At 41.3% G+C, this 22,140-nt stretch overlaps 1 protein-coding gene across 1 annotated transcript in view; it reads left to right on the top strand.

Annotated features, from left to right (window-relative positions):
• The window catches only part of LOC124254198 (protein unc-13 homolog B-like), a 219,012-nt gene that overhangs the window by 55,483 nt on the left and 141,389 nt on the right, over positions 1-22,140 (top strand). Inside the window, 1 exon segment of the mRNA XM_046688088.1 lies at positions 7,161-7,190. Coding sequence (XP_046544044.1) covers positions 7,161-7,190 — 30 coding nt within the window.

Raw genomic sequence — 22,140 nt, forward strand, 5'->3', positions numbered from 1 at the left:
AGGTCACACTATACATAGATCTACCACAGGATGTGAAGGTGATGCCACGTCATGCATAGGGCGACTATATATGGGATATGTAGGTGATGTAACAATAAACATAGGGCAACTATATATGGGATATGTAGGTGATGTCACAACAAACATAGGGCGACTATATATGGGATATGTAGGTGATGTCACAATGAACAATGGGCAACTATGGAATATGTAGGTGATGTCACAACAAACATAAGGCGACTATAGGATATGTAGGTGATGTTACAGTAAACATAGGGCAACTATAGGAGCATAGATCTACTGCAGGATATGAAGGTGATGTCACTTCCAGCCCAGTACATCAATACGATCTACCCTAAACTACCTTCCAGCCCAGTACATCAATACGATCTACCCTAAACTACCTTCCAGCCCAGTACATCAATACGATCTACCTAAACTACCTCCCTGCCCAGTACATCAATACGATCTACCCTAAACTACCTTCCAGCCCAGTACATCAATACAATCTACCCTAAACTACCTCCCTGCCCGGTACATCAATACGATCTACCTAAACTACCTCCTGCCCGTAGTGGGAAGTACATCAATACGATCTACCCTAAACTACCTTCCAGCCCAGTACATAAATACGATCTACCTAAATACCTTCCAGCCCAGTACATCAATACGATCTACCTGGATCAGTGATGGTACACTCTACATGGGGCAGCTATTGTAGGTGTCTACATCTACCCTAACTACCTTCCAGCCCAGTACATCAATACGATCTACCTAAACTACCTTCCAGCCCAGTACATCAATACGATCTACCCTAAACTACCTCCTGCCCAGTACATCAATACGATCTACCCTAAACTACCTTCCAGCCCAGTACATCAATACGATCTACCCTAAACTACCTCCTGCCCAGTACATCAATACGATCTACCCTAAACTACCTTCCAGCCCAGTACATCAATACGATCTACCCTAAACTACCTCCTGCCCAGTACATCAATACGATCTACCCTAAACTACCTTCCAGCCCAGTACATCAATACGATCTACCCTAAACTACCTCCCAGCCCAGTACATCAATACGATCTACCCTAAACTACCTCCCTGCCCAGTACATCAATACGATCTACCCTAAACTACCTTCCAGCCCAGTACATCAATACGATCTACCCTAAACTACCTACCAGCCCAGTACATCAATACGATCTACCCTAAACTACCTCCCTGCCCAGTACATCAAACGATCTACCCTAAACTACCTCCCTGCCCAGTACATCAATACGATCTACCCTAAACTACCTTCCTGCCCAGTACATCAATACGATCTACCCTAAACTACCTCCTGCCCAGTACATCAATACGATCTACCCTAAACTACCTCCCTGCCCAGTACATCAATACGATCTACCCTAAACTACCTCCCTGCCCAGTACATCAATACGATCTACCCTAAACTACCTCCCTGCCCAGTACATCAATACGATCTACCCTAAACTACCTCCTGCCCAGTACATCAATACGATCTACCCTAAACTACCTCCCTGCCCTGTACATCATACGATCGATCTACCCTAAACTACCTCCTGCCCAGTACATCAATACGATCTACCCTAAACTACCTCCCTGCCCAGTACATCAATACGATCTACCCTAAACTACCTCCCTGCCCAGTACATCAATACGATCTACCCTAAACTACCTCCCTGCCCAGTACATCAATACGATCTACCCTAAACTACCTCCCTGCCCAGTACATCAATACGATCTACCCTAAACTACCTCCTGCCCAGTACATCAATACGATCTACCCTAAACTCATGTAGTAGCTGTATGCATGTTGTAAGATTACCAACCAGTCGTGTTGTGGTCCTGTTTCAAGTACTTGTCATACAATAGTACAATCCAGCAGTCGGCCTATGGTCTGTGGCATATGCTTATTGTGATATCATCTACCAATCAAGAAGTGACTCTATATTTGTTGTGACGACACAACAACCTTGTGGAATATGCTTATTGTGATATCATCTACCAATCCAGCAGCCACCCTATATCTTTTGTGACGACACAACATGTGATATCATCTACCAATCCAGCAGCCACCCTATATCTTTTGTATGCTTGTGGAATATGCTTTTTGTGATATCATCTACCAATCCAGCAGCCACCCTATATCTTTTGTGACGACACAACAACCTTGTGGCATATGCTTATTGTGATATCATCTACCAATCCAGCAGCCACCTTATATCTTTTGTGACGACACAACAACCTTGTGGCATATGCTTATTGTGATATCATCTACCAATCATTTTGTGGCCCTATTTGTTAAACCATAACCGACCAATCATTTAGAAGCCCTGTGTTTTTGGCAACATCACCTGCAAATAATAGCTATATTGCAATATACAAACGGAGATTACACAATAGGACTCTGTGATGGGTAGAGAGCATGGCTCTGCCAGTGAAGACAGGCGACATGTAGACTAAATCCTTCTCGAGCCATTCCAGGTCATTTATGCTCCTGGTGGTGGGCAATTGTGAGGGCTTAACTGTCGATGATAATAGCGATATGTGCCTTTGACAAACGCTACACATCAGGCGATAATCGCCGACACGCTGACCACTGCTGCACAACTGTTGAAATATACAGCCGTCTGCTTAATCGATACGACTTAGCCAATATGCTAATACAAGAAACACAACCTCCCTGACTGTTGGATTTATTTCCCTCCTGCCACACATTTCAGTGAACCAGCCACATGGAAGACAAACGTGGGTTGAGAATGCTGTGATGCAGGACATATTGTTGTTGCTTCAGGATAGCGGGGGTGCATGGGATTGGAGTCGGGGGTAGGGGAGGAGCGATGCAGGAAGTGTGAGCTCTGTAGAACTGAAGATAGTGGGGTGGCTGGAGTTGAAGCTTTGGAGGAACTGCTTGGAGATGAAGATAGTGGGGCTGCTTGCAGATAAAGGGGTTGAATGCAGATGAGGGTAGTGGGGTTGATTGGAGATAAGGGTAGTGTGGTTGGTTGGAGATAAAAGTAGTGGGTTGATTGGAGATGATGGTAGTGGGGTTGATTGGCGATAAAAGTAGTGTGGTTGGTTGGAGATAAAAGTAGTGTGGTTGGTTGGAGAAATAGGTAGAGTTTTGATTGGAGATACAAGTGTGGGGTTGATTGGAAATAAGGTTGTGGGGTTGATTGGAGGAAAAGGTAGTGGAGTTGCTTGGAGACGAAGACAGTGGGGTTGTTTAGGGTTAAAGTAGTGGGATTGCCTGGAGATGAAAGTAGTGGGGCTGCTAAGCGTAGAAGCTCAGAGGAGTTGCTTGGGGTGAGGGTAGTGGGGCTATTTGGGTCTTGAAGGTAGTGGGGCCTACTTTGGGTAGCGTTTATGGCCTTCCCGTGGGCTTTAGTGATAGTGTCTTAGAAACAGGCGTTCTTGTTGCTCCATTGACGTGATTCCCAAATCAACCTGACTCCACCGACTTATTCCTAAAGACGTAAGTAGGGACGTTTCACCGTCCACATATGCATATCATGACTTGTTGCAGGTATACATATACTGGTCATATATGCATAATATGTACACATAATAAATCCATACACATTCAAAACACTACTATCTGTAAACATCATAAACTCCGTCCAGTTGAAATATGTCACGTTCAAAATATTCTTGTAGATAACAGATATATTCCCACTACACCAACATCCCCCACCGGTGACGGTCCGACTGTGTGCTTTGTTTATGAGACGCCAGGTGGCAATAGTGGCATGTTGTAATTAGTAAATTGTGGACAGGTATCTGATAAGTGAACAACGCCCATCGCCCACGTCCATGCGTCGTGTAAATCTGCAGTGATGTTGGGAGAGACCTGTGATAAAATTACATTGTAGATTGAAATTAACACCTGCGTGTATTCAAAAGTCGATAATACCACGCGGTATAGGAAACAATGCAGCGTCAGAAGTGCTTGGTGCCACGTGGACATTCTTATAGTGTCGTGGGGAAAGGTACCTTCCAAATTCATCGTTTAATAAGAGACTGTTTGGACTATATATTCACTGCAATTACATCAATCTTTTCTTGCAGTCCATATCTATATTCTTTACTGGTGACAGCTGGCAATGTGGGTGTAACGATTTCAAATAAGTGTACAGCTGCTGGGCTATAACGTTGTAGAGACTGGTGTAAAATCTGACCTCCCACGACATTGACTAATAGATATAAAGAGAAAAAGGTAATAAAATAAACAGCTGTATTTTATGAAATATGAAGGTTATTTGTCATAACACAAAGATATACTCAAATGTACTCACACCTAAGTGGAGATAGAGAGATAAAACAGTGTACACAGTAAACCGGGTGTCTCAACCGTGTCCACACAGAGGACCATGTGTGAAGTGTGTTAATGCGTTTGGTTTGGTTGTTGTTTAACATCGCACTCAGCAATAGTCCAATATAACAATCGAGTCTGGACCAGACAATCCAGTGATCAACATCATGAGCATCGACCTAAGCAACTGGGACACGATGACATGTGTCAACTAAGTCAGCGAGCCTGATCCCGTTAGTCGCCTCTTACGACAAGCATCGGTTGCTGAAGACCAATTCTAACCCGGATCTTCACGGGTAGTTAATGTGTTAATGGGGGTGGGGGTAGGGTAGTGGGTGTCATCAACACTGTGGACTTGGTGTCCTAGTCTTTGATAATACATTGCCCGTTGATAACGTGAAGAAGGTGGGCCGTATTCTGAACGTTGAGGATACCTTGCCTGTAGATAACGTGAACAAGGTGGGCCAGGTGTCTTACCGTTTATGAAACTTGCCCCCTAGATAACGGGAACAAGATGGGCCGGGTGTCTTAACGGGGAGGATATTGTCTAGATAACGGGAACAAGGTGGGCCGGGTGTCTTAGCGTTGTTGAAAATTGACCCCCTGATAACGGGAACAAGGTGGGCCCGGTGTCTTAGCGTTTATGAAACTTGCCCTCTAGATAACGGGAACAGGATGGGCCGTTTGTCTTAGCATTGATGAAACATGCCCCCTAGATAACCTGAACAAGGTGGGCCGTGTGTCTTAGCATTGATGAAACTTGCCCACTAGATAGCAGGAACAGGATGGGCCGTGTGACTTAACAGGGGAGGATACTTGACCCCTAGATAACGGGAACAAGGTGGGCCCGGTGTCTTAGTGGGCCGGTGGAGGATATTTGTCTAGATAACGGGAACAAGGTGGGCCCGGTGTCTTAACGGGGAGGGGATGATTGTCTCTTGATAACTTGGGAACAAGGTGGGCCCAGTGTCTTAACATTGGGGAGGATATTGTCTAGATAACGGGAACAAGGTGGGCCGTGTGTCTTAGCATTGATGAAACATGACCCCTAGATAACGGGAACAAGGTGGGCCCGGTGTCTTAACGGGGAGGATATTGTCTAGATAACGGGAACAAGGTGGGCCGTGTGTCTTAGCATTGATGAAACATGACCCCTAGATAACGGGAACAAGGTGGGCCCGGTGTCTTAACAGGGGAGGATATTGTCTTGATAACAGGAACAAGGTGGGCCGTTCGTCTTAGCATTGATGAAACTTGACCCCTAGATAGCGGGAACAAGGTGGGCCCGGTGTCTTAACGGGGAGGATATTGTCTAGATAACGGGAACAAGGTGGGCCGTGTGTCTTAGCATTGATGAAACATGACCCCTAGATAACGGGAACAAGGTGGGCCCGGTGTCTTAACGGGGAGGATATTGTCTAGATAACGGGAACAAGATGGGCCGTGTGTCTTAGCATTGTTGAAACTTGACCCCCTGATAACGGGAACAAGGTGGGCCGGGTATCTCAGCGTGGTGGGTGATAAAAAAATGCAGGGGCGATGTAGGAGCTCGATCAGTTGTTACAGAGCAGCCTGGTTAAGTAGAAACTGCGAAGTGTTATTTCCTAAGTTGATTCAATGTTTGAAGCCCATTCCTGATGTCCCCTGTCTTCGTATAGCTAGTGTATTTCTTACTGGGGCGTATAAATGTCTCCAATTAAGCTGGTTCACAAAGCTATGTGTTCGTCCAAATACCACATGGGTACATGGACCCTTTTTCTGTCAACCACGACAATACACAAATTAAAAACCAGTTAACCAAAATCAGAACATCGATACACAGAAACACGTTTTAACCTTTTCGATCCTTTGAAACGGCACGGCTAAATATGTCGCTTCATGCTTTATGTAAAATACCTTTTTCTTGAACAAAGCCAGTTATGTGTGTACAGAACAACTCTTATTCAGTCAGATGGACATTATATTGATTAATTTAAATCTGTATAGTTTGTGAAGCCGCAATCGGTGTTTTATGCAAACGAAAATAAAAACGAATTCAATAACTGCACTGACTTTCTTAGATCCCATCAGTTGTGTCCCAAGAAAACCCCACATTGCGCCACTGTTCAAAAATATTGAAGTGAAACCTGTATGAAAACGTTCGGTATTATTATTTCCCCAGCTGAGTCTGTGCCAACTATGACTATGGTAAAAGGGAGCAGACTTTGGCCAAAAATCCAATAAGATCCCGCGACAATACAAAGCTTCGCTTCATCGCACCTGTGACATAAGCTCCGCCGTCCAACAAATTTAACGTATTTCTCTCACGTCATTGTGAAACATGGTGTTTTGAATCGAAGGTCGGGAAAGGTTGGATGTTAGCGTGTCGACCTAGCGTAAGATAGATAGTGAATGAAATCCTAGTAATGAATATTAATGCGGTTCTATGATTAGGTGGACGTCACAACATGGCGGCCTCGGAGCTGTCTGACAGTGAGACGAGCCTTTAGATGCGGGTGTATATTTTAAGGATACCGAACATCTCGCGTTCCGTTGACATGGTTAGACGCAAGTCAGGGACCGTCTCTAGGATACTGTGATTACCATGTCGCTGCTGTGTGTGTGGTAAGTATTTTCCACATTTTGGGGAATGAAATGGTCAAATTTCGCGCACTTGTGATGCCACCTCTACTCGCGTAGTGGCTGCCGGTGTCATTGTGGTTACAACCGCTGCGTGTTTACAATGCGCGTGTACTGTTACTCGTGCGTATTCTAGGTTCTGCGCTACATAAAAAAAAACTTATATATTCCTTTTGAAATTGTATTCATTTTCTCTCTGTTTCAGTGAAACGTGCCCGGCTTATTGGTAACGCTGGTGAGTGACAGTTTATAGATTTTTGACATCTCCATCTATTCTGAGCGAAACCCGGGCCTTGTCTCAGAGCTGTCAAGCTAGCGATAGCTTGCTGTTCGAGGGGGAACATACTCACTCACACGGAACCCGTCTCTTACTGTTTTTCTTCTATGTCACATATATTCCACACTAACCACTACACGAGATAATGTGTGTTTGAGGTATCGTAAATAAATTTGCATAATATGTCACCCATATTATTAGCCAATATGATTTGATATTGCGATAGCGGGAGACACCTGACAGTGTGTATGTATGTGGAGGTATTCTACAAAGTACAACTATCTGTGGGAAACAGCCGTTACGCGTGGTTAATCCTGTCAGTCGGTGTTTACATCTGACTAGTCAACTGTGATTCACGCGGAGGTCAGTGCTGTGTAGTCACCGGGATTGCCTGGGCATTGTGGGGGCATATGTATGTAACTATACCGACTTCACATACCAGCAGTGTATATATATATGGTTGTTGTTGACAGGGTGAAATTTCCCACATTTGTACTGCACGATTGTATGATCTTGTTGGGTATCCTTCACATACCAAATATTCTCATACACTACTTGACAGTATGTTCATACAGTAGAGTATATACATATATTTACTCTGCTGGTGTTCACAGACACTGTGAATGTATATACACATGAAAGTGCCCAGAAATTCATACACTGTATATATGCTCACAAATACACACAGCAAAGTCAATATGTTCACGATCAGTATAAACACAACCGTATATAAACACGGCACAGTCAATATGTTCACGTTCAGTATAAACACAAAGGTATATACACAAAACAGTCAATATGTTCACAGTCAGGATAAACACAACCGTATATACACAAAAGGTCAATATGTTCACATTTAGTATAAACACAACCATATATACACAGGACAGTCAATATGTTCACATTCAGTATACATACAACCATATATATACACGCGACAAAGTCAATATGTTCACATTCAGTATAAACACAACCGCTATAGACACAACATAGGATGTTCACGTTCAGTATAAACACAACCATATAGACACAACATAGGATGTTCACGTTCAGTATAAACACAACCGTATAGACACAACATAGGATGTTCACGTTCAGTATAAACACAACCGTATAGACACACAACATAGGATGTTCACATTCAGTATAAACACAACCGTATAGACACAACATAGGATGTTCACGTTCAGTATAAACACAACCGTATAGACACAACATAGGATGTTCACGTTCAGTATAAACACAACCGTATAGACACACAACATAGGATGTTCACGTTCAGTATAAACACAACCGTATAGACACAACATAGGATGTTCACGTTCAGTATAAACACAACCATATAGACACAACATAGGATGTTCACGTTCAGTATAAACACAACTGTATAGACACAACATAGGATGTTCACTTTCAGTATACACACAACCGTATAGACACACAACATAGGATGTTCACGTTCAGTATAAACACAACCGTATAGACACAACATAGGATGTTCACATTCAGTATAAACACAACCATATAGACACAACATAGGATGTTCACGTTCAGTATAAACACAACCGTATAGACACAACATAGGATGTTCACATTCAGTATAAACACAACCGTATAGACACAACATAGGATGTTCACGTTCAGTATAAACACAACCGTATAGACACAACATAGGATGTTCACGTTCAGTATAAACACAACCGTATAGACACAACATAGGATGTTCACGTTCAGTATAAACACAACCGTATAGACACACAACATAGGATGTTCACGTTCAGTATAAACACAACCGTATAGACACAACATAGGATGTTCACGTTCAGTATAAACACAACCGTATAGACACAACATAGGATGTTCACATTCAGTATAAACACAACCGTATAGACACAACATAGGATGTTCACGTTCAGTATAAACACAACTGTATAGACACAACATAGGATGTTCACGTTCAGTATAAACACAACCGTATAGACACACAACATAGGATGTTCACGTTCAGTATAAACACAACCGTATATAGACACAACATAGGATGTTCACGTTCAGTATAAACACAACCATATAGACACAACATAGGATGTTCACGTTCAGTATAAACACAACCGTATAGACACAACATAGGATGTTCATGTTCAGTATAAACACAACCGTATAGACACAACATAGGATGTTCACGTTCAGTATAAACACAACTGTATAGACACAACATAAGATGTTCACGTTCAGTATAAACACAACCGTATAGACACACAACATAGGATGTTCACGTTCAGTATAAACACAACTGTATAGGCAAAACATAGGATGTTCACGTTCAGTATAAACACAACCGTATAGACACAAAATAGGATGTTCACGTTCAGTATAAACACAACTGTATAGACACAACATAGGATGTTCACGTTCAGTATAAACACAACCTGTATAGACACAACATAGGATGTTCACGTTCAGTATAAACACAACCGTATAGACACAACATAGGATGTTCACGTTCAGTATAAACACAACCGTATAGACACAACATAGGATGTTCACGTTCAGTATAAACACAACCATTATAGACACACAACATAGGATGTTCACGTTCAGTATAAACACAACCGTATAGACACAACATAGGATGTTCACGTTCAGTATAAACACAACCGTATAGACACACAACATAGGATGTTCACGTTCAGTATAAACACAACCGTATAGACACAACATAGGATGTTCACGTTCAGTATAAATACAACCGTATAGACACAACATAGGATGTTCACATTCAGTATAAACACAACCGTATAGACACAACATAGGATGTTCACGTTCAGTATAAACACAACCGTATAGACACAACATAGGATGTTCACGTTCAGTATAAACACAACTGTATAGACACAACATAGGATGTTCACGTTCAGTATAAACACAACCGTATAGACACAACATAGGATGTTCACGTTCAGTATAAACACAACCGTATATACAAAACATAGGATGTTCACGTTCAGTATAAACACAACTGTATAGACACAACAAAGTGTCTTCACATTCAGTCTGAAGTCATCTTACCGGTATTTTCAGTTAAACACAGTGCATTTTATCTTGTTCCTCTTTGAAATCACCAAAGTGTTAACATAACATTTGCAATCAACTGCACTTTTGTACCACAAATTAATGATTCAAAGCACCTTTCTCCTGATAGATATAATGTTTTCTAATGAAATAGATCTTGGAGGATTAACTCTGTTTTCTGTTGTCTGGCCTTTGAATAACTATGGTCTTCCTAACAGTTTGGTCACATACATCGCATAGATATATGGAGTAGTTAATATGTGCACATACAGTTTTTAATTTATATGCACAATAGTTGATCACATATAGTATAAATATTCACAATAACGAATAAAATAATCAATATGTTCATATTCTTATTGCACATCCTTTATAAGATCAACCCTATAACATCAAGTTTATATATTTATATAACAATACACCTTTATGAAAAGGTGTTAATAAAATCTCATCGGGATGGAAGTATTTTAGGCAGCAGCTGGTCATACGAGTGGTAGGATTGGCAGCATGTTGCAGCTGTACGGGAACTCTGGAACATCTTCTCAACTCCAAGATGAAAAATCTACCTCGGATACTCACTACTAAATGCCTCACAAGACACCTCATTTCTGGTGTCCTCCGCTGTGATGTTGCTGGAATATTGCTAAAAGCAGCGTAAAACCATACTCACTCACTCAAAAGATACCTTATTGACATGTTTTAATGGAATGTGAAGAATCTGAGGTTTTGCTGTTGCCTATGACCTTTAGCCGGATTCACAAACATATAGGTTGAAAACAGAGCGTGTTTGAGGGCTCTCTATGTTGTAGTGTATTTTGGACTCTTTATTTTGAATTGTTGAAGTGCATGTATTGAAGCGACAGTTATCCGGCTTCAAGAAACACAGAATTATGTTGACAGGTCATCACAATATTCATGGCAGTGTCATCTTACAACCTTGAACTTCGAGTGTGTGTGAATGGAGCCTTTTTTGCCAAGTGGACAGTTGTTAAACTGTTGTCCTCAGGTCAACTGGCTCATGCTGTCAATGTGAATGGTTGGACACTGAACAGATGTGTAGCTTCTCTGTAATTACACCCAATTTCATGGCAGTAAACCATCTGCTCACACACATGAAGTCCCACAGACAACATGACTGGAGTCAGTAGGCTCATGGGCTCCTCTCACCCCCTCCCTCTCCCACAGACAACATGACTGGAGTCAGTAGGCTCATGGGCTGGAGTCAGTAGGTTCATGGGCTCATGGACCTCTCACCCCCTCCTCTCTCTCCCACAGACAACATGACTGGAGTCAGTAGGCTCATGGGCTCTTCTCACCCCCTCCCTCTCCCACAGACAACATGACTGGAGTCAGTAGGCTCATGGGCTCCTCTCACCCCCCCCCTCTCCCACAGACAACATGACTGGAGTCAGTAGGCTCATGGGCTCCTCTCACAGACAACCCCTCCTGTACTCACCCTCCCTCTCCCACAGACAACATGACTGGAGTCAGTAGGCTCATGGGCTCCCTCTCACCCCCTCCATCTCCCACACAGACAACATGACTGGAGTCAGTAGGCTCATGGGCTCCTCTCACCCCCTCCCTCTCCCACAGACAACATGACTGGAGTCAGTAGGCTCATGGGCTGTACTCACCCCCTCCCTCTCCCACAGACAACATGACTGGAGTCAGTAGGCTCATGGGCTCCTCTCACCCCCTCCCTCTCCCACAGACAACATGACTGGAGTCAGTAGGCTCATGGGCTCCTCTCACCCCCCCCCTCTCCCACAGACAACATGACTGGAGTCAGTAGGCTCATGGGCTCCTCTCACCCCTCCCTCTCCCACAGACAACATGACTGGAGTCAGTAGGCTCATGGGCTCCTCTCACCCCTCCCTCTCCCACAGACAACATGACTGGAGTCAGTAGGCTCATGGGCTCCTCTCACCCCCTCCCTCTCCCACAGACAACATGACTGGAGTCAGTAGGCTCATGGGCTCCTCTCACCCCCTCCTCTCTCCCACACAACAACAGTCAGTGATGACTGGAGTCAGTAGGCTCATGGGCTGTCCTCACCCCCTTCCTCTCCCCACAGACAACATGACTGGAGTCAGTAGGCTCATGGGCTCCTCCTCACCCCTCCCTCTCCCACAGACAACATGACTGGAGTCAGTAGGCTCATGGGCTCCTCTCACCCCTTCCTCTCCCACAGACAACATGACTGGAGTCAGTAGGCTCATGGGCTGTACTCACCCCCTCCCTCTCCCACAGACAACATGACTGGAGTCAGTAGGCTCATGGGCTCCTCTCACCCCTTCCCTCTCCCACAGACAACATGACTGGAGTCAGTAGGCTCATGGGCTCCTCTCACCCCTCCCTCTCACACAGACAACATGACTGGAGTCAGTAGGCTCATGGGCTCCTCTCACCCCTCCCTCTCCCACAGACAACATGACTGGAGTCAGTAGGCTCATGGGCTCCTCTCACCCCTCCCTCTCCCACAGACAACATGACTGGAGTCAGTAGGCTCATGGGCTCCTCTCACCCCCTCCCTCTCCCACAGACAACATGACTGGAGTCAGTAGGCTCATGGGCTCCTCTCACCCCTTCCCTCTCCCACAGACAACATGACTGGAGTCAGTAGGCTCATGGGCTCCCACCTCTCAGGGCCCCTCCATCTCCCACCCAGACAACATGACTGGAGACTGAGTCTCACCCCTCCCTCTCCCACAAATGACTGGAGTCAGTAGACTCATGGACTGTCCTCCCCCACAGACAACATGACTGGAGCCCCTCCCTCCCACCAAGTATAATGCCTGATGTTTATAACTGGGTGATCTTTGTGTATATAAATGCTGTCATGAACATGATTTTATAATCAGCAACTTATCATTTTTCTCAGCGAGCTCACAGTAGGCAACCCACTTTGTAACCCTTGTGTACCTGAGGTGACAAATCTATAGAGAATAGCAGCAAATGTAGTATTCATGTGCCGTCCCTTTTCCTTTAGTATCTTCTGTTGACATGTGACTATAGTCTCAGTAGTAGCCTCCACGTGACTATAGTCTCAGTAGTAGCCTCCACGTGACTATAGTCTCAGTAGTAGCCTCCACGTGACTATAGTCTCAGTAGTAGCCTCCACGTGACTATAGTCTCAGTTAGTAGCCTCCACGTGACTATAGTCTCAGTCAGTAGCCAGTCCAGTAGCCTGTGACTATAGTCTCAGTTAGTAGCCTCCACGTGACTATAGTCTCAGATAGTAGCCTCCATGTGACTATAGTCTCAGTTAGTAGCCTCCATGTGACTATAGTCTCAGTCAGTAGCCTCCATGTGACTATAGTCTCTGTAGTAGCCTCCACGTGACTTTAGTCTCAGATAGTAGCCTCCATGTGACTATAGTCTCAGATAGTAGCCTCCATGTGACTATAGTCTCAGTCAGTAGCCTCCATGTGACTATAGTCAATAGGTAGCCTCCCACGTGACTATAGTCTCAGTAGTAGCCTCACATACAATGGGATAGCCTCATGTTATATGGTCAGTGTCTCATGATCAATAGGGATACTTATACTATAGGGTCAGCATTATCACATACAACAGGGATACTGTATACTATAGGGTCAGTTAGTAGCATACAATAGGGATACTTATACTATAGGGTCAGCATTATCACATACAATAGGGATACTTATACTATAGGGTCAGTGTTATCACATACAATAGTGATACTTATACTATAGGGTCAGCATTATCACATACAATAGGGATACTTATACTATAGGGTCAGTGTTATCATATACAATAGTGATACTTATACTATAGGGTCAGCATTATCACATACAATAGGAATACTTATACTATAGGGTCAGTGTTATCATATACAATAGTGATACTTATACTATAGGGTCAGTGTTATCACATACAATAGGGATACTTATACTATAGGGTCAGTGTTATCATATACAATAGTGATACTTATAATATAGGGTCAGTGTTATCACATACAATAGTGATACTTATAATATAGGGTCAGTGTTATCACATACAATAGGGATACCTATACTATAGGGTCAGTGTTATCACATACAATAGGGATACCTATACTATAGGGTCAGTGTTATCACATACAATAGGGATACCTATACTATAGGGTCAGTGTTATCACATACAATAGTGATACTTATACTATAGGGTCAGTGTTATCATATACAATAGGGATACCTATACTATAGGGTCAGTGTTATCACATACAATAGTGATACCTATACTATAGGGTCAGTGTTATCACATACAATAGGGATACCTATACTATAGGGTCAGTGTTATCACATACAATAGGGATACCTATACTATAGGGTCAGTGTTATCACATACAATAGTGATACTTATACTATAGGGTCAGTGTTATCACATACAATAAGGATACCTTATACTATAGGGTCAGTGTTATCACATACAATAGTGATGCCTAATACTATAGGGTCAGTGTTATCACATACAATAGGGATACCTATACTATAGGGTCAGTGGTATCACATAAAATAGGATGCCTATACTATAGGGTCAGTGGTATCACATAAAATAGTGATGCCTATACTATAGGGTCAGTGGTATCACATAAAATAGGATGCCTATACTATAGGGTCAGTGGTATCACATACAATAGGATATACTTATACTATAGGGTCAGTGTTATCACATACAATAGGATACCTATACTATAGGGTCAGTGTTATCACATACAATAGGGATACCTATACTATAGGGTCAGTGGTATCACATACAATAGGATACTTATACTATAGGGTCAGTGGTATCACATACAATAGGGATACCTATACTATAGGGTCAGTGTTATCATATACAATAGGGATACCTATACTATAGGGTCAGCTTTATCATATACAATAGGCTGTACTATAGGGTCAGCGTTATCATATACAATAGGGATACCTATACTATAGGGTCAGTGTTATCATATACAATAGGGATACCTATACTATAGGGTCAGCGTTATCATATACAATAGGGATACTTATACTGTAGGGTCAGCGTTATCATATACAACAGGGATACCAGTATACTATAGGTCAGTGTTATCATATACAACAGGGATACCTATGCCATAGAGTCATTCTTTGATAATATTTTAATATATGTAAGATTTAAAAAAAAGAAATGATTATAGTATGACTTTGTCTCATTCTACCAGACATTTTATTTCTAAACCACAAAATCTTTATTTCCACCACTAACCAAAGGTTTTAGGAAAAGAATTTTTACCTAACTAATGAAAAGAAGGCCTTATTAGAATGATGACTCTTTGTATAGATTCAGTAATGGAGAAATCATCAGATTCAAGTGATTTCTCCATTGAATCCTGAATTCTGCTTCCAGAATGAATTCTCAGACTTGATCCATGTTATTGTCAACATTTCTCATAATGGTCCACAGTAAATGCAATCTCAGTATGATCAGTGAATTCCTGTGCCAGAATCAACTGAAACAATAGAATGGCATCATCATAATGGTGACTATCCAAAGAACAACAGCACAATGCAAATAGACATTCCGATTCAGTCTTCCACATGTTACCTCTATTGTCAACACAGTTATGCGTGGATCAGGTTTTCTGTCTACATTATTCATAACTACGACCCATTCTGTATCCCATTTTCAACATGTAATATTTCACGCCATTGACGTGATGTTGTTATTGTTCTTTGCAGCCTACCAGTAAAAACATGTCTGCTGTTATTTCAGATTTAGCTTGACAATAGAAGAACCAGTGTGAACCAGTATTCTCAAATGAATTTGCAAGTGAACTTGTTTATCCCTCATATACCACAAACTTCAAGCACCATCTGAAATCTTGCTCATTTTTAACCTTCAACTCCAAGGCACCATCTGAAATCTTGCTCATTTTTAACCTCCAGCTTTAAAATGCCATGCAACACAAATCTTGTTCATAAACCACATACTTCAAAACACCAACATTTACTGGTCTGGTTTAAGATTGCAATGCAAACAATGGAAACTGATTTTTCATGATTCACTCTTTACAAAGGATTTGTGTCAGAGGCAGACTGTGTTTTGACAATTCTCCGGTATACTCAAAGGAGTAAAGAAACAAGTTACAGGACATCTGCTTTGGCAAGGAACCAATTTGGTTCTTTTAAAACCTGAGGCAAAATTCATTTTTTTTAAATAGTTTTGGGAACAAATCATTTCCATGAAAAAGAAATACCAGACTTTTCAACAGAACGTCAAATGGTTGGTCCTAAACAGCTATTTCCAACTGTTAACACCACTAGCTCTGTTTACTGCAGTAACATAAGGAATTTCTCTAAATAGGAATAGAGGGCTGGTGCTGAAGTTCCTGTCCCTTGTCTGGAATGATGCATTTGCAGTTCCATTGCACCATTGGAATATACTGTTTATATAGTGGTCTAACTCGACTGACTGTATATAGACCAAAGGCCATTCCACAATGCATTGGAAAATGACTCAATTCTTGTTGATGAATAAGAGGTTTCTAACAGTATTAACCATGACTGATGGAAACAGCTGGTTTCATGACTACGTTGCTGTGGTAGGTAAGATTCAAGGAAAGTGTTTCTTCAATGCGGCAATTTGAAACAATCCATTATACAGTCATAAGTTAGAGGATGAAGATTTGTGGTTAATTCAATATTTAAAGTATATGTTCAATACATCTTGGACAGAAAATGTGCTGAAAATTGACCAAGTTTTCTGGACAACACAGCTTGAAATTTGGTGCTCTTCAATATCCCACTGTGACACCCTCTATTGTGATGGTCATTAGACCCTCTTAATAGTGACCTGTGGTGTAGAACTAAACCTTGAAAGGACAGCTTAATCTTCTTTAGGAGTTTAGACTTGATGAAGGCTTATGAAATAGCTCTGCCACTCACTTTCATAGCTTGAACATACACATTGCCTTACTTTGTTCATAGCCTACAGTATCTGTGTCCTTCTTACACATCAATAGCTCACTTAAAACAATACTCAACTTTATACCGCTTTGCACACTATCTTTGCTCACACTAAAGAGTATTATTTCATATATATATTTCAGATACTTTGTTTTCAGTGTAGAGCTTGGTTGCTTGTAGATTTATCTGTGCAAACCCGTGAAGATCCAGGTTAGAATATTGATCTTCAGTAACCCATGCTTGTCGTAAGAGGCGACTAACAGGATCGGGTGGTCAGACTTGCTGACTTGGTTACCAATTGCGCAGATCAATGCTCATGCTGTTGATCACTGGATTTGTCTGGTCCAGACTCGATTATTTACAGACCGCCGCCATATAGCTGGAATATTGCTGAGTGCGCCGTAAAACTAAACCCACTCACTCACTCATTATCTGTGCAAAATTTAACATTTGGAACCTCATGCTGTCCTTTCGGTTCCAACATAAATTTAGCCCAGTTTAATCTCCAGGTAACCTAGCTCTACACTGAATACACAGTACATTTATCTCCTAATTGTATGTAATGATATCGATCTGACCAGGTGATTACAGGCAGTTTCAAGGCCACAGAGCTGATTACAAAACTGGGTAATATTTCCTACCATTGATCCAGGTGGTCTGACGCCTGCTTTGTGGAAGTATAGTGACCCTGCACCAGCTGCACATCCTGAGCCCCTCCCATCCCCCTGGCAATATGGTAGTATCAACATGGATATAGAGCTGTAATTCGACATTTCCCAAGTATTGTACACACTGCTGTGTAGGTTTTTGTTTCAGGGTCTGTATGAGACTAATTTCCGCTAAGTGTTTTCAACTGCAACAAGGCCTAAAGGGATGTTTGAACTTATGGGATGGGAAATTGGCCATCATCTGATGGTTGTAAACATTCTGTTTCCACCTTCTTCCCCAGGAGAGGAGCTGTTGGATGTATGAAGGTGACGCTGACTGGAGGTTATCCAACAGGGGGTGAAATTTGTTCAAGGCATGAAATAACCCAATCAAAACGGCCATATCCATCAAAATATTGGTTAAACGCTTTGGACAGGGCGTCAGTCTCCAGTTCTTCTATTCATAGATGTTAAGCATATGTTGGAAACTGAAGTAAACTTTCCTCTGCTATTTGGTTATGTGTTCTTAAATCTTAGTATAGATGGCAGATAGATGTAGGTAGGTTTGTTTTACTGAGCGCCACCTCAATGCTATACTTCTATTTCTACGCTACTAGTATAGATGGCAGATAGATGTAGGTAGGTTTGTTTTACTGAGTGCCACCTCAATGCTATACTTCTATTTCTACACTACTAGTATAGATGGCAGATAGATGTAGGTAGGTTTGTTTTACTGAGTGCCACCTCAATGCTATACTTCTATTTCTACACTACTAGTATAGATGGCAGATAGATGTAGGTGGGTTTGTTTTACTGAGTGCCACCTCAATGCTATACTTCTATTTCTACACTACTAGTATAGATGGCAGATAGATGTAGGTAGGTTTGTTTTACTGAGTGCCACCTCAATGCTATACTTCTATTTCTACGCTACTAGTATAGATGGCAGATAGATGTAGGTAGGTTTGTTTTACTGAGTGCCACCTCAATGCTATACTTCTATTTCTCACGCTACTAGTATAGATGGCAGATAGATGTAGGTAGGTTTGTTTTACTGAGTGCCACCTCAATGCTATACTTCTATTTCTACGCTACTAGTATAGATGGCAGATAGATGTAGGTAGGTTTGTTTTACTGAGTGCCACCTCAATGCTATACTTCTATTTCTACGCTACTAGTATAGATGGCAGATAGATGTAGGTGGGTTTGTTTTACTGAGTGCCACCTCAATGCTATACTTCTATTTCTACGCTACTAGTATAGATGGCAGATAGATGTAGGTAGGTTTGTTTTACTGAGTGCCACCTCAATGCTATACTTCTATTTCTACGCTACTAGTATAGATGGCAGATAGATGTAGGTAGGTTTGTTTTACTGAGTGCCACCTCAATGCTATACTTCTATTTCTACACTACTAGTATAGATGGCAGATAGATGTAGGTAGGTTTGTTTTACTGAGTGCCACCTCAATGCTATACTTCTATTTCTACACTACTAGTATAGATGGCAGATAGATGTAGGTAGGTTTGTTTTACTGAGTGCCACCTCAATGCTATAATTCTATTTCTACACGCTACTAGAAAAAGATGGCAGATAGATGTAGGTAGGTTTGTTTTACTGAGTGCCACCTCAATGCTATACTTCTATTTCTACACTACTAGTATAGATGGCAGATAGATGTAGGTAGGTTTGTTTTACTGAGTGCCACCTCAATGCTATACTTCTATTTCTACGCTACTAGTATAGATGGCAGATAGATGTAGGTAGGTTTGTTTTGAAGTAAATGAAACGTATGAGTCTCACTGACATTGAAAATACAAAATAACTTCTTGTCACTGAAGTAATATTTATTTTGTCTGTCAAGTGAAATTTATTACTGGTAACAACTCTGATGGAGGAAAGTCATTGTTTCAAATGAATAAACACAACATGTTTGGCTTTGTATGTTGAGGTCATGAGATCAGATGACCATGTCAAGGACAGAAGAAGACAAATACGGGAAATACTTGTATTTTCTGCCCAATCTACTTGATCTTACTTGCAAAACCATTGTATTTTTGAAGCAGTTCTGGGAAAAAGTGTTATTTCACTTGTGTGAGATAATGATTTCAGTTTTTCTGATAAGTGCAGTATTTCACAATAAATACGTTATACATCATAGTCTTTCTACACTTGCAGGTAGCGCGCGTGTTGGTATTAATCAAATATTTGATGTAATCTGTGATAAAGTAAACTGGAGCAATTGCATAATCCGTTCAAGTAATCAAGGTAAAAATCATAATGTCAGAAGTAATTTCTTTAGTCCTATCAATCCTGAGTCTAAATGTTGGAATACAAATGATTGATGAGAATGTTTTGTATGAGTTTGTGGTAAATCAATATTGCAAGAATCTCTGAGATGTTGGGTAATGCATAGCCCAGTACCTTGAGTTCTTGGAATCAAGGACAAAATGAGGCCAGTCTTGGCAAAATGGTGATCAGTTTCAACTTGGGTGTTCGCTGGAGCAATTAAATATTCTTGCGTACACAGCAAGTCCCTTGTGATTCATTGATTTTAGAACAATTGCTTCAGTTTGTTTATATCTGACACTAAATGTAACCCAACAATTTCCTGTATCAGTTATGAGATGCTCATTTGAATATTTATGTATTCCCTACAGAAAATATGGTAGTTCTATGTACATCTGGTCTTGACGTTGATTTGACTCTTGCAATTTGGTAACATGTTTTGCTGGCTTACATTGGGGTCAGGGCATTTTCAGTGCATGGTATGGACATACATGGTGTTGTTCCCACCAGCAACCAGTGTCGGTCCTCATTCATTACCCCATTCAGAAAGATCATCCGATCATACTTATTAAAGCCATACAAGCTTGTGCAGAACATACATGTTTTCAGAATTATTCATGATTTTATGTCTACATTTGTTTTGGGCATAAATACTGAATGTTTTACCCTCAGTAAATTGAGCCTGCATTCTTTTCTTTGTTCATGGGTGTTTCTATCTACAAGTATGCTTTCAGTTTAAGAAACAGCCACTAAACCATGCAGATTGTGTTTTTCTGAAGAATCTTCACACAGTCTTTGTAAATATTTCCATGAGACATTGTGGAAGGAAAAGCTGGAATTCATTTCAACAGCTTGAACAACAGCGTTTAACTTGCTGACTATATCAGCCATCATATGATACCTGAAATAATCTTGCATTGGCGACTTCTATCTAAGAACTGATGATGGATTTAGTTACAATTTTGTGTAGGTGTCTGTGCTCACAGTTTGCTCAAAAGTTAATATATTCACTGTTTTTTTATGAAACCTCTCAAATTGAAGAAATGTGCGCCATATTTAAGAATGATCTTCTCACACACCTCAAGATGCAGGCTGGTATGGAAGTTCAGTGTATACAGATAATCTTGTATTACACTTTATGATACCATACCTATACACTGAGTAGCGCTGTTGGCCTGCTTTATGTGAGGAATATGGGACAATATTAATGTGCATTTAAGAATTTACTTATATTTTTCATATTTTTAGGTATAAATGTAACAGCCAGTATGCATATTGTGTAAATCCATGTAGAAGATTCATGCTAAGTGTGCACTTGGGTTGTTACGTCTCTACCTCCTTGGAAGCAAAAACATACTGAATTTTCTTTAAAAATACTTGTCAAGAATGAAAAAACTTCACAGACTGCTTATGTAAACACTAATACCAAAATTGTCGACAAAAGGACAAAAAAATGTCCACGCAACAATGAAAAAAATCCCTCCTCTTCCCATGCTATTATCTCCAGACCAGGAAACAGTGATCCATTAGTGGCAGCGACATGATGTTTTTCCAGTTTAGGAAACATAATCATGGACTCCTCCTTGCCTCAATTTGCTCGTCACGCCGAAAACCCGGGTTCGATTCCCCACGTGGGTACAATGTGTTAAGCCCATTTCTGGTGTCCCCCGCCGTGATATTGCTGGAATATTGCTAAAAGCGGCGTAAAACTAAACTCACTCACTCACTCACTCCTTGCCTCAAACATGGATGTTTAGCTTATGAAATACCACTGAATCACTTGCACTTTATTTCTTTTGTGTTAATATATAATCTGATCATAAACGACCAGCTTGTTTGAGACATGCGAGTTATTAAATATTCAGCTTCAACTTGAATTGGAAAAATTAAAAAAAAAAACTTCTGTCTATGAAATCCCAATTTTGTCATCAGTGTTATGACTGATCTAATGTTAGTCTAAAAGTATTT

The sequence above is a fragment of the Haliotis rubra genome, unplaced genomic scaffold (assembly GCF_003918875.1).
Source record: "Haliotis rubra isolate DU_JTF1 unplaced genomic scaffold, ASM391887v1 Scf115, whole genome shotgun sequence".
NCBI classification, from domain to species: Eukaryota; Metazoa; Mollusca; class Gastropoda; order Lepetellida; family Haliotidae; genus Haliotis; species Haliotis rubra.